Source organism: Anolis carolinensis, unplaced genomic scaffold, assembly GCF_035594765.1.
Source record: "Anolis carolinensis isolate JA03-04 unplaced genomic scaffold, rAnoCar3.1.pri scaffold_10, whole genome shotgun sequence".
NCBI lineage: Eukaryota > Metazoa > Chordata > Lepidosauria > Squamata > Dactyloidae > Anolis > Anolis carolinensis.
The window spans coordinates 21,721,862-21,734,347 of NW_026943821.1; the positions used below are offsets into that span (position 1 = coordinate 21,721,862).

The following is a 12,486-nucleotide window of genomic DNA, read 5'->3' on the forward strand; positions in this document are numbered from 1 at the left end:
GTCCCTAAAGATTCACATTTCTACTAACTTCAAAGTAAAGGATGTGACGTAAACAGGATAGAGTGAAACACAGTAAAGCCTATCTAGGCATGCTTTGGAAACAGGGAAAGGATTCCCTCAATCTAACTCTATCATCTATCTAACTACATCTAGACTTGAGTAGTCCAGGATGATTCCCAACACTCACTGCGGAAGAATATGCGAGTCAAGAATAGATCTCTTCAGCCACCTAAGAACCCACTCCCAAGAAACCAGAGATGGAAGACAATCGTCCTCGAACTACAAGGGATCGCCTAAGTAAGTAAGTAAGCACATCAAACTTAAGAGTTTTCCTCTGTGTTTCAGGGGCGATATGATCATTCCCAAACTCTGTCTCGCCGCACAATGGTTCTTCCAGCTGGACAGAACTCAACAATGAGGTCAGTTGTGTGCATGCAATTGTGTTTGCACTTTGCGTCGTAAGCATGGGGCTAGACGGAATGGAAAGACATCCTTCGTGACACATTTCTCCCCACCCCCTCCTGCACAGCAGCGCATAGTAATCCCCTGAAGCACATTTCATGCTCCCAAGGGTGCCCAGATCCCAAGGGTGGGGTCCCGTGTCTTTGTGGGAAGATATTCCGAGCAGACAACAGCCCCCTTCTCTTCCTGAACCCCCGGGAAAGTTCACATTTCCATAGAGCGGTCAGACAAAACCCACCATTGTCCCTCGGCCATGTACGTTTTCTAGGAATGCTTCTAGGGACAGATGGTTGGGCACTGCATGTTACGACGCGCAACGGAAAGAACAGACCAGGGAGAACTTTGTCACAGCTCACAGTCATGGCACCACTTTGTTTCCCATTTGGGGGATTAATTTTAGAAATAGAACATGGAAAAGGAGTCCCCGGAATCAATGTTTTTCCAGTTTTTTTTGTGGTAAAATTAGGTGCCTCAGCTTATATTTGGATCGGATTATACTTGAGTATATACAGTATACTCTTTGCGTGCTTTAGGCCGTCTGATAGTCACAGAATTCAGCTCTGTATTCCTGAAGATCCCATCACCTTGATGCTTTGGGCCAACTGATGGGCACAGAAGTTGGAAGTTGTCCACCATTTATGGACCCAAGACCTAATCACCATGTATACTTAGATGTTGCTCAGGACTGGGTATGCGAGGGTACCCCTTATTGTGACTCAGCATCCGCATAGCCTGCAGAGCCAGAATGAGGATGAAGAAGGGGATTCTGGGTTTCAGATACAAGAGCCAGATGATGGGGTGCAGGACGAATTTCAGGATGATGGCATGGGGGTGGGATTTATACAGGCTGATTCAGAGGCTCGAGAAATGCAGCTTGAGGATGAACTGTTGAATCAGCCGGTCATAGATAACAGCCAGGATGACATTCCCATGGGAAATAATGAGCCAGAGATGTTTCAGGCTCCCAGTTCAGTTCAGGTGCGAGATAATGAGGTGGAAGGCCTTGAAGGAGCGCCATCACTATCTAGGACAGATCGCTTGCAATGGAAAGGAATGTCTCAGCCTTGTCATAATTTGCGATTGGCTGGAAAGCGAGAGGCCTCTGAAGGAAAAAGAAATGCATTTTTGGGTTGCTTTTAAAACTGTGCGTTTTGAGACAGATCTTTGTCAAAGCAAATTCTCGCTTCATCTGAGTGGATGTTCATGCTTCCTGCCTTAGAGATTCTCCTGTTCCTGGATCTTTGTAACCTTTGGGCCTTTGTTCTTTTGAATTTATTGACTATTCTTTTGCCTATGGATTATTAGATTTACTGACTATTGTTTGGCTTATGAACTATTGGATTTTATTGACTCTTTCACAACAACTTTGGAAACCTTATATCTGCCTGCTTTGATTTATATATATATTTGCTTTTGCTCAATAAAACTACAAAAGACTTCCTTCTGTGTGTGACTTGGTGTCAATAGCAAGGTGAACTATTCTGAGGTGCGACACCCCTTTTATCTCAGCAATCCTGACAGTAGACAAGACTGAGATCTTGACCACAGCTGCCTGAAGCCCAAATCCATCCAGTCTCTTCACTTCATCATACTTGTTCCTTCTCTCACACACCAATCCTGTGTTAGAAGCCCTTCAAGAGTGACCCAAAGCCCACACCTCTCCTTCCACTCCAACCAGGGCCAGTCCAACATGGAAGTGGATTATGCCGCCGTGTTGGGCGCATATCAAGGGGGGGGGGCTGTCAAGGCTTCGACAGCGCCCCCGTGTAAATTTAGCACCCGGTGCCACCGTCCCAACGCAGAGAAGTCACGAAGCACGCAATCAACCGTCTACTGAAAACTTTAATGAAACCAATAAGTTAATAAGTTAATAAAGTGAGGTAACTATTCACTGCTTCGGAAACAGGGTTGGTCGGGACATCTGCCAGAAGGTTCTGCCTCGCTGTCCTCGGTTGGTAGGTCGAAGCCATTCCCTGCTCCCTTCCCCTCCCCTCGCCGTCCCCATGCAAACCCCTCCCTGCTTTGGGAGACATTCCCATGGGATGGAGAACCTGGGCGCGCTCTCCAAAGATGCCATGTTCAGTGCACGGAGAGGTGGGCGAGTCTGTGAGGAAAGAGTCGGGAACAGCGCTAGATGTTTCTTCAAGACACATGCATGAGCATGCAAGGGGAGCGGGGCAGGCAGTGGTGCGTTTGGGCAAGGAGGGCTGGCGTGGCATGCACCCTACGGAGGGTGGGATGGAAGGTGCTTGTTCCCTGCATCAAATATCCGGGACTTCTCTGCAAGACAACTCAGCTGCTTGCATGCTGGTGGAGCAACTTGGTGTGAGCAGATAAGGAGAATGGGGTGCCTTTCCAGTTTCTTCATACATGTGGCAGTAGCTGGGGATGCAAGATACCCAAGGAGGGTGAGTAGCAAGATACCCAAGGAAGGTGAGTAGCAAGATACCCAAGGAAGGTGAGTAGCAAGATACCCAAGGAAGGTGAGTAGCAAGATACCCAAGGAAGGTGAGTAGCAAGATACCCAAGGAAGGTGAGCTTGGAAGCTTCTTTAGGATAGGAATGGACAATGCCATTTGTCCATGACCCACAGCTCCCAGTGCAACCAGAACTCACACCACATCGTATTGTGTTCTAGGATGATCTAAGGGTTGCTGATTGTTTCACATTTGGTGGGGTTAGAAGACTCCACACTTTCATGGTGGCTTGAGGGCACTATTCAACCAATGATAATCATCTGGATTATTTTCGGGGAAATTCGGGGAGTTTTGCAGGAACACAGAAAGGGATTCTGGGGCCACATATGGCCTTCAGGCCACATTTCCACCCATCTTTGCTTCGGAGCCTGACAGCAGGGCCTATGCTGGATAGAAGATTCTGGGAATTGTCATAACCCAAAGCTCTAGTGGGCAAAGACCTTCTAGATGCCGTCTTATTTGAAAATATTTCAATAGTCAATCAGGGAACAGGGAAAAACTCATGCGCAAAATTTTAACAGCTTCCAAAGATCAAAGGGCTCCAGGGTGGACATAGCTTCCAAGGTGGCAAGTAGTGGAGATGAAAAATGTGTGAAAATACACCTATCTCACCACACAATCACTCCAGAACTCCATGAGCCAACAATGTGATGCGGCTGCTAAAAAAGCCAATGGGATTCTGGCCTGCATCAATAGGAGTCTAGTGTCTATATCCAAGGAAGTCCTGCTCCCCCTCTATTCTGCCTTGGTCAGACCACACCTGGAATACTGTGTCCAATTCTGGGCACCACAGTTGAAGGGAGAAGTTGACAAGCTGGAAAGTGTCCAGAGGAGGGCGACTAAAATGATTAAGGGTCTGGAGAACAAGCCCTATGAGGAGCGGCTTAAAGAACTGGGCATGTTCAGCCTGCAGAAGAGAAGGCTGAGAGGAGACATGATAGCCATGTACAAATACGTGAAGGGAAGTCATAGGGAGGAGGGAGGGAGCTTGTTTTCTGCTGCCCTGCAGAATAGGACACAATGGAACAATGGCTTCAAACTACAGGAAAGGAGATTCCACCTGAACATCAGGAAGAACTTCCTCACTGTGAGAGCTGTTCAGCAGTGGAACTCTCTGCCACGGAGTGTGGTGGAGGCTCCTTTTTTGGAGGCTTTCAAGCAGAGGCTGGATGGCCATCTGTCGGGGGTGCTTTGAATGAGATTTCCTGCTTCTTGCAGGGGGTTGGACTGGATGGCCCATGAGGTCTCTTCCAACTCTACTATTCTATGATTCTATGAGGCTGGATGGCCATCTGTCGGGGGTGCTTTAAATGAGATTTCCTGCAGGGGGTTGGACTGGATGGCCCATGAGGTCTCTTCCAACTCTACAATTCTATGATTCTACTAATCATAGAATAGTCACCATTTTGGGAAGGACTGCAGATGGGCAAGGAAGTATTTAGGCTTTTGGTCTCCATGCAATTGCACAGCCCGCTGTAAAGAGAAAGAGTCCCAACCTTCACCCATCTATGGAACAAGCACAGATCCCAAAATCCTTATTTCCCCAATGCTATTGGATGTAGGGATGGGATTAGCTCCCCAGAAATGGTTGGGGTCACTGGGGTGCAAGTCAGGAGGATTTCTCCCCACTGGCCACTTGGATCACCAATAAAGACCCAGGGAGGCATCGAGCTTTCTCTTAGCTTCCTGGGAAGAGAAACTCCTTATCCACGGAACTGTAAAGACTAGTTGCAAGTTGCATATTCAAGATTTGTTGCATATCATATTGCCCACCCCCGGCAAACACATCTCCCGCTTGGGTGGAAAGTCCCACTGTGCTTATGATATCTGGGGCAGAAGGAGGGGTTGGAGGCGATATACAGAAGAAGTGCAAAAGAGCTTCAAGACGGCCAGGAGTCGGGTGAGGCATCGGCAGCTGTCCTTTTCTTCTAGATGCAAAGACGAGAAACCACACTCAGTGGAGTCACCCTTGTGTAGCACGGGAAGGAAGGAAGGAAGGAAGGAAGGGAGGGAGGGAGGGAGGGAGGGAGGAAGGAAGGAAGGAAGAGAGGGAGGGAGGGAGGGAGGGAGGGAGGGAGGGAGGGAGGGAGGGAGGGAGGGAGGGAGGGAGGAAGGAAGGAAGGAAGGAAGGGAGGGAGGTAGGTAGGGAGGGAGGAAGGAAGGAAGGAAGGAAGGGAGGGAGGGAGGTAGGGAGGGAGGAAGGAAGGAAGGAAGAGAGGGAGGGAGGGAGGGAGGGAGGGAGGGAGGGAGGGAGGGAGGGAGGGAGGAAGGAAGGCAGGCAGGCAGGAAGGAAGGAAGGAAGGAAGGAAGGAAGGAAGGAAGGAAGGAAGGAAGGAAGGAAGGGAAAGGAAAGGAAAGGAGGAAGGAACGAAAGGAGGAAGGAAGGAAGGAGGGAGGGAGGGAGGGAGGGAGGGAGGGAAGGAAGGAAGGAAGGAAGGAAGGAAGGAAGGAAGGAAGGAAGGAAGGAAGGAAGGAAAGAAAGAAGGAAGGAGAGAAGGAAGGAAAGAAGGAAGGAAGGAATGAAAGGAGGGAGGGAGGGAGGGAGGAAGGAAGGAAGGAAGGAAGGAAGGAAGGAAGGAAGGAAGGAAGGAAGGAAGGAAGGAAGGAAAGGAGGAAGGAAGGAAGGAAGGAAGGAAGGAAGGAAGGAAGGAAGGAAGGAAGGAAGGAAGGAAGGGAGGAAGGAAAGAAGGAAGGAGAGAAGAAAGGAAAGAAGGAAGGAAGGAAGGAAGGAAGGAAGGAAGGAAGGAAGGAAGGAAGGAAGGGAAGGAGGAAGGAAGGAAGGAAGGAAGGAAGGAAGGAAGGAAGGAAGGAAGGAAGGAAGGAAGAAAAGAAAGAAGGAAGGAGAGAAGGAAGGAAGGAAGGAAGGAAGGAAGGAAGGAAGGAAGGAAGGAAGGAAGGAAGGAAGGAAGGAAAGAAGGAAAGGAGGGAGGAAGGAAGGAAAGAAGGAAGGAAGGAAGGAAAGAAGGAAAGGAGGAAGGAATGAAAGGAGGGAGGGAGGAAGGAAGGAAGGAAGGAAGGAAGGAAGGAAGGAAGGAAGGAAGGAAGGAAGGAAGGAAGGAAGGAAAGGAGGAAGGAATGAAAGGAGGGAGGGAGGAAGGAAGGAAGGAAGGGAGGGAGGAAAGGAGGAAGGAATGAAAGGAGGGAGGAAGGAAGGAAGGAAGAGAGGGAGGAAGGAAGCAAGGAAGGAAGGAAAGAAGGAAGAGAAGGAGGAAAAAAGGAAGGAAGGAAGGAAGGAAGGAAGGAAGGAAGGAAGGAAGGAAGGAAGGAAGGAAGGAAGGAAGGAAGGAAGGAAGGAGGGAAGGAAGCAGGGAAGGAAGCAGGGAAGGAAGGAAGGAGGAATCTAGCTTTTGCATAGCTTTTAAGTAGCGTCTCTGACCCAGTCTCCCCAAAGGGAAGAAATCCAGAGTGAGTAGATGGCAGTCAGAGAAAAGTTGCTAAGCGAACGAGACCGCCAATATGGTTTTCTTGGTCAGAGAGCTGTGGTTGAGGTCAAGATAGAGACCTGTCAGACCTGAGGAGATCTTAGCATCAGCTCCTCTGTAGTTGGATGCCCCTGGAAATGCTCCATGGGAAGTGGTCCTCACAGAAGGACGATGGAGCAAAAGAAGACCCACACGTCACAAATTCATTCTAGGCTCAGAAGATTTCCTCTCCAAGGAGAAGGCCACCCTATTAGGTTCTGCTCATGGGTGTCCTGCTCTCCAGCACAGGCTTCAGAGGCATTTCTCAGCTACAATAGATGGCTTGGCTATTGTTGTGTTTAGGAAACCATTAACGGTGCCGTGATGGCTCATGCTGGAGGTCGATGTCCATGTCGCTCTTGGAACATCTGTCCTCAGCTGGAAGACTTCAAGTAAAGTTGAGGCAACACTTGTGGTGCGTTGAGAGATCAGTGTCCACCAAGGCCTTGCCAACATGGTGAGGTTGGAGAAGGTTTTGGTTCAGAGGAGTCCTGTCTCTTAGAGAAGGCTGTCTGCCCCTCTTCCCTGCCCTGGAAGCAGGAAGGTTTCCTCCCCATATCCTCACTTCTCCCCAATGCGGCCGGTGTATCACTATCATGCAGCTAGGTGGGTGTCAACTTAGTCTATGTTGGTGCTAGCTGACCGGGAGATGTTCAAGGTCTGAGCAGAGACAGAGATGTCCTCGTGGTCTACAGGGCTGTGGTAGTCCGAGGTGATGTCTGGCTCTCCTGTCGGGATGGGCATGGCGGTGAGGCTGATGGAGTTGACTGAACCTTTCCTCAAGCATTGGGAGTAGACACCCAGCAGCAAATCCAGCTTGTGCTCAATGGACTGCACCTGTGCAAAGAAAGAAAGAAGCAGTTGAGAAGTTGAGCTATGGATCAAAGAAGAAAGGCGGAAAAACAACAAGAGGGAAACTCTAGCTGGGGATGGGAAAGCTCAGTGAGTGATTAAAAAGGTCAATGAGAGATGGGAAAACTCAATGACAGTTGGGAAAACTCTACAGAAATTGAAAAAAACCCAACTCAAAACAACAATGAAGTCACATCCAAGAGAAGTACCTTCATCAGAGTTTAATCATCACAGAAACATCAGTCTTCAAACCCAAATAAGGAGCCCCCGCAACCTCCCCATCCTTTAGGATGTGCAAAAAAGGCCTTCCAGATGTTCAATCAATAGATATCTGGAAGCATGGTGAGATGGATGGATAGATAGATATTTCATGATAGTTGATTATAGATGGCCTCCAAGAATTCCAAAAGAGCTGAAAGGCCTGGAGTTGAAAGTCCTGTAGGCGTAGAAAGTATCTAGAAGGAAAGGGTTGATGGGCTATGAGCAAAGGGATGGGATTGCTAAGGACTGGAGAAATAAATCCTTTCTTAGCTTGTGGGTAAAAGAGGTGTATATTAAAACCACCAACAACTCCTCCTCTGGAGGAAGACACACCTGCTTCTCCACTTTGACCACTCGTCCCAGCATACTGAGCTCATCCACCAGTTCCATCTCCAGCGATGACTTCTCGCCTTTCTCCCGCACCTTCTTGTCAATGGCGATGGCTCCACGGCCCACTATCTGATCCACTCTGACAACAATGGGAGAAGGGAAGAAAAAGACAGAAAGGCAAGGAAATCAAACCCTAAGGTAAACCTATCATTGGCAGAATTTATTCAGAAGAGGACTGCCCTTCCTCCAAGGCTATGATTATGTGATGTCTCAGAGACCCTCGAATCATGACCCCACAGCCATTATGGATCAGACTGAAGAGGATATGGGGTTTGTGCCGACTCAGCAAGATTCTGCTCCCTTCCAGATGTCCCCTATTGACAGTTTTAGCCCACAGTTAATTACAAAAGCCCTTGAAACATAGCCTGTTTCCCCGGAGAGTGCTCCTTTTGATAGGAAGTTGTTTGTGGAAACATTCTGCTCTGAGAAGCAGAATAGGAGGAAAAGCACAAGATTAGCAGAGAGAGCAAATGCTAATTAAACCAATTCCCTTGAGAGTTTCCAGGGAGGTTTGCATCTGACAAGTTGTTGTCTTCAGTCCATTTCCCTTGGGAAAAAGTGTTCAGGCACCTGGTTTGGGGGAGATTTGAAGTCCCTTAAAAGTTCTGCGCGCCGGCTGGCCATCGCAGTGTCAACGTGTCAGTTGGGAACCCAACATTGTCTCTAGTTTCTGCGGTGCGCTACTCACGAGTACACCGGGCATTGCATCTCGTCTCCCTGCCAAGTCTGGACTGCGTTTCAGTTCCACCACGACCAACTTTGCCTTGCCTTGTTATCCTAGCCTCGGATATTGAACCTGGGACTCTTGAAAGACCTTGCTCTTTTCCCCACTCAAACTGCTTGGAAGTTTGAGTGTGTTTCGGTAATTGGATTTAAAACTTTGAACTCTAATACTGTACATCTAACTACATATTATTGAACTATATTTGACCTTTCTTAAAAGGTCTATTGCTGGACTATATACTCTGCTTGTTTTTGTTTGACTCTTTTATTTCCTTAATAAAGATATTAGATTGTTTATTGGCCTCTGTGTCTGGTTCCCAGTGCTCTCGCAGCTTAGAGTCGTCACAGATTATTGAGACTGGTGGTCGTCCAGATTCTGACTTTTGACATATCACATCTTTGGACTACTAGGTCTAGAACTTCCTAGCCACCCTAGGAGTGCATCTACTCTTGGTTTTAGTCAGAGCCAGCCCTAGGTAATTTTGAAGTGTAAGCAAGCAGTATTTCTGGCACCCTCCAATTGTGCCCCCAGACTTTGGTGCCTTTGGCAACCGCCTACTTCGCCTAACGGTTGAACCGCCCCTGGTTTTAGTTCAGGCTTAAAGAGATCCCCAAGGTTTCTTCCAAAATAGATGGAGGACTTTGGGGATCTCCTTCAAACATAAGCTAAAATGTGGTGTGAATTCACACTGACATGGGAGCCACCAGTTATCCAAATAGCTTCAACAGTTACCGGGTCTGGAGACTTTTGATCCTGCACAGCATGTCCAAGTGGCCGGCTGAATATTGCTCAATAACATCTTTGACATCATATGGGCGCAACGTCTCCTTGAACTTCCTTTTGGCCACCAGGAATTTGAGGATTCTGCAAGGAAAAGGAAAATAAAAATAAAAGAATCCAGGTGGCCATCAAGGGCCATCGAGTTCAATCCTCTGGTATGCAGGAATCCAAGACCACCATCCTTACCCAAATGGGCTCACCTGACTGCCCTTATGAGTGTCTTGACTGCGGGCATGATATCCTCAAAGGTCAAGTCACACTGGTAGGCCTTCTCCTCACTGCTTTCCTCCACAGGACCATCAGCTGTGGATGGAAAAGGAGCTTTGTGAGAAGGTTCGTCTTGAAGGATTTCAAACCAAACAAAGCTTTTTGTTGACCATTCTGAAGCTCAATCTATGGTGGCTTCCAAGACCTACCTTCCACTGGGATCCGGGGCTTCAGCCTCAATGAGGCTCGGAACCTTGTCCTATCATTGAAGCTCCAGCTCTTCTGGACCTTGGTGGGGCTGGCGGCCTCATTGATGTTCTCGGTGCTGGGCGAGCGGCGGAGAGGTGGCATCAGATGCTGCTTCCCCCGGCTGCCCTGCCTTTGGGAATTGCTCAAGCGGATGCGGTCCTTGATGCCCATTTTATTGCTGCAAAGGATTCAGGGCAGGAAGGGAGAAATCAACCAGGAGGTGGACAGCTCTGGAACTGGGAGGCATTACACACAGCAACCCAAGCAAACTGCCTACATTTACAATCTGTTCACAATAGTCTGCTGAAGAACTCCTAGTTGGAACTGAAGTCTGCTTGGAACTGGGTAAATTGTCCCAGAAACCCACTATTAAATGTTTTTCAGGGTGGCAGGTTTGAGTTAAACCCAACCTTACAAATATTAAATGAAATGTTGGCCTGGTCCTAGTAGTTTCAATATACTTTTCAAGGTCCTATCTCCATAAAATGAATTATAAGGTACTAGCTTTGCCCGGCCACGCGTTGCTGTGGCTTATGGGAATCCTTTCTTGGCCAGGTGGAATACCAGTGAATAGCCTTGCAGTCTCAAAGCCTGGCCGTTTTCTGGAGTAGCTGGAGCTTTTTGTTCTATGAACGTAGAGGCATGGATGAGGGGTTGTGCTGCCAAGTTTAGTGTTTCTGGGATGTGGAGTTTTGTTGTTTTGTCCTAGGCCGAAATTTCATTACCCTTTTATATATATAGATTTTGTCAACTTTGAAGCATTCATCTGAACCAAAAAGCTTACAGAAACCCGATCCTGGAATTTGTAGTTTATAGAATAATTTGGAATTCTCTGCTAAATGTTCTAGTGCTGGAGTATAGAGGGTGGATATTTTACACTGTCAAATTAATGCAGTTTAATTGCCATGGCTCAATGCTAGGGAACCCTGGGAGTTATAGTTTGACAAGGTCTTTAACTTTCTCTGGCAAATGGTGCCAACCTACAACTCCCATGATTCCCTAGCACTGAGCCATGGCAGTGAAAGTGGAGTCAAACTGCATTAATGCTACAGTGTAGAGTTGACCTGATAACTGGCCGTTCTCAAAAACTGGTGTTGATAAGGCACATTCTTCACAATAGATATCAGCTACAATATTTTTGGGTGTATCTCATGGTCTTTAAAAAACAAAACTTGGCTCTGACCACTTCCGTTCAAGAACAGTTTACATCCTTTGGGATATTGCAAGGGAAAGTTCTTGAGAAAACAGTCCTTTGAGAACAGTTTCCAGAATCCTAGATCTCCCTCTAGTGTCAAAACTCAACCAAAGCACCGGTTATTACATGGAATTGGACCAACGTGAACAAAAACAGTATCATTTGCTTAAAGGCTATACAAATTAGTCCAAATGAATTTTTCGCAAAAAGTGTTCCAAATTGCGAAAAATGATTTTCTCCCAGAAGAAATTATTTTCATTCGGGAACAAATAAAGGGAGAAATGTTTATGTTTAGCAGGTGAACATAATGCATTTAAAGTTGAGGAATCCTGCTTAATGCCAACTTATTATGATGACAGATTTTCGTATTACGCATTTGCAGAATATCCAACCTAAGCCCTCCAGGAACAATACACAGTTTGAGGAAAAGGGACAGAAAGAGAGAGATGGAGTCTATTCATGCCACAAACTCTATTAAGAGCGCTATGGAAGTACTTACGGCAAAGGCTGGAAACAAGCAAAAAACAAAGAAAGAATTGAAACATGGAAATGACCGACGGATAAACGGACGGAAAAAGACACCGCTGGACAAAGGATGCCTGCAAAGGAGATGTTTGGATATTCCAAGGGGCTATTTTGTGTGGGGAAGGGGTCGACGGGGAGTTCACACAAAACTCACGGAAATAAGGTTGTGACGTAGGACGATGCTCTTGCTTGGAAAGGGCAAGAACATCTCTCCCGATAGGAACCCAAGCAAAGCCAACGGCATGACAAAGAAAGTGGTCCACTCCCCCTGTGCCATCTACAGCGTCAACTTCTAGAGATGTTTTCCTAACTGATTTTTGGTCCACAACTTCATCTCCAAGTTGTCGTTGTGTGCCTTCAAGTCATTTCTGACTTATTGCGACCACAAAGAGATCCTATCATGGGACTTTCCTGGAGAGATTCGCTCAAGAGAGATCTGCCATTGCCTTCCAATGAGGCTGAGAGAGTGTGGCTTTGCGAACAAGCGTTTAAGACCTGGCTTTGCGAACAAGCGTTTAATGAATGAATTATGATGGCTTTAACTCGGTCCGGATTAAGGTTTATGTGGACGAATGGATTAAGTATTTTTATTGTTCTGTTTTAAATGTATTTATTGGATTATTTTAATTGATTGTTTTAATTGTTATGTTTTATTTTTGTACTGTATACCGGCATTGAATTTGCCAGATTGTGAGCCGCCCTGAGTCCCTTCAGGTGAGAAGGGCGGCATAGAAATGATGGAAATAAATAAATAATAAATAATAAATAATCCTATCCTAGAGGTTTCCTGACAAGACTTATCCAAAATATTTCCATTGCCTTCTCAAGAGAGACTATAACTCACCCAATGGGTTTCTGTGGCCCAAAATTTGAAGCACTACCCCATGCTGGCTCTCATTGATA

The 12,486-nt window shown here is 47.0% G+C and overlaps 1 protein-coding gene across 3 annotated transcripts in view; it reads right to left on the bottom strand.

Annotated features, from left to right (window-relative positions):
- Window positions 1–5,939: 5,939 nt before the first annotated feature.
- kcnq4 (potassium voltage-gated channel subfamily Q member 4) overlaps window positions 5,940–12,486 on the bottom strand; it is an 81,416-nt gene continuing 74,869 nt past the window's right edge. For all 3 annotated transcript variants that reach the window (XM_016996326.2, XM_062962296.1, XM_062962295.1), the window contains 5 exons: window positions 9,824–10,041; window positions 9,608–9,710; window positions 9,360–9,491; window positions 7,847–7,982; window positions 5,940–7,237 (listed from right to left, as the gene is read on the bottom strand). In XM_016996326.2, coding sequence (XP_016851815.2) covers window positions 7,019–7,237; window positions 7,847–7,982; window positions 9,360–9,491; window positions 9,608–9,710; window positions 9,824–10,041 — 808 coding nt within the window. In that variant the 3' untranslated portion in view covers window positions 5,940–7,018. The remainder of the gene's footprint in view (window positions 7,238–7,846; window positions 7,983–9,359; window positions 9,492–9,607; window positions 9,711–9,823; window positions 10,042–12,486) is intronic.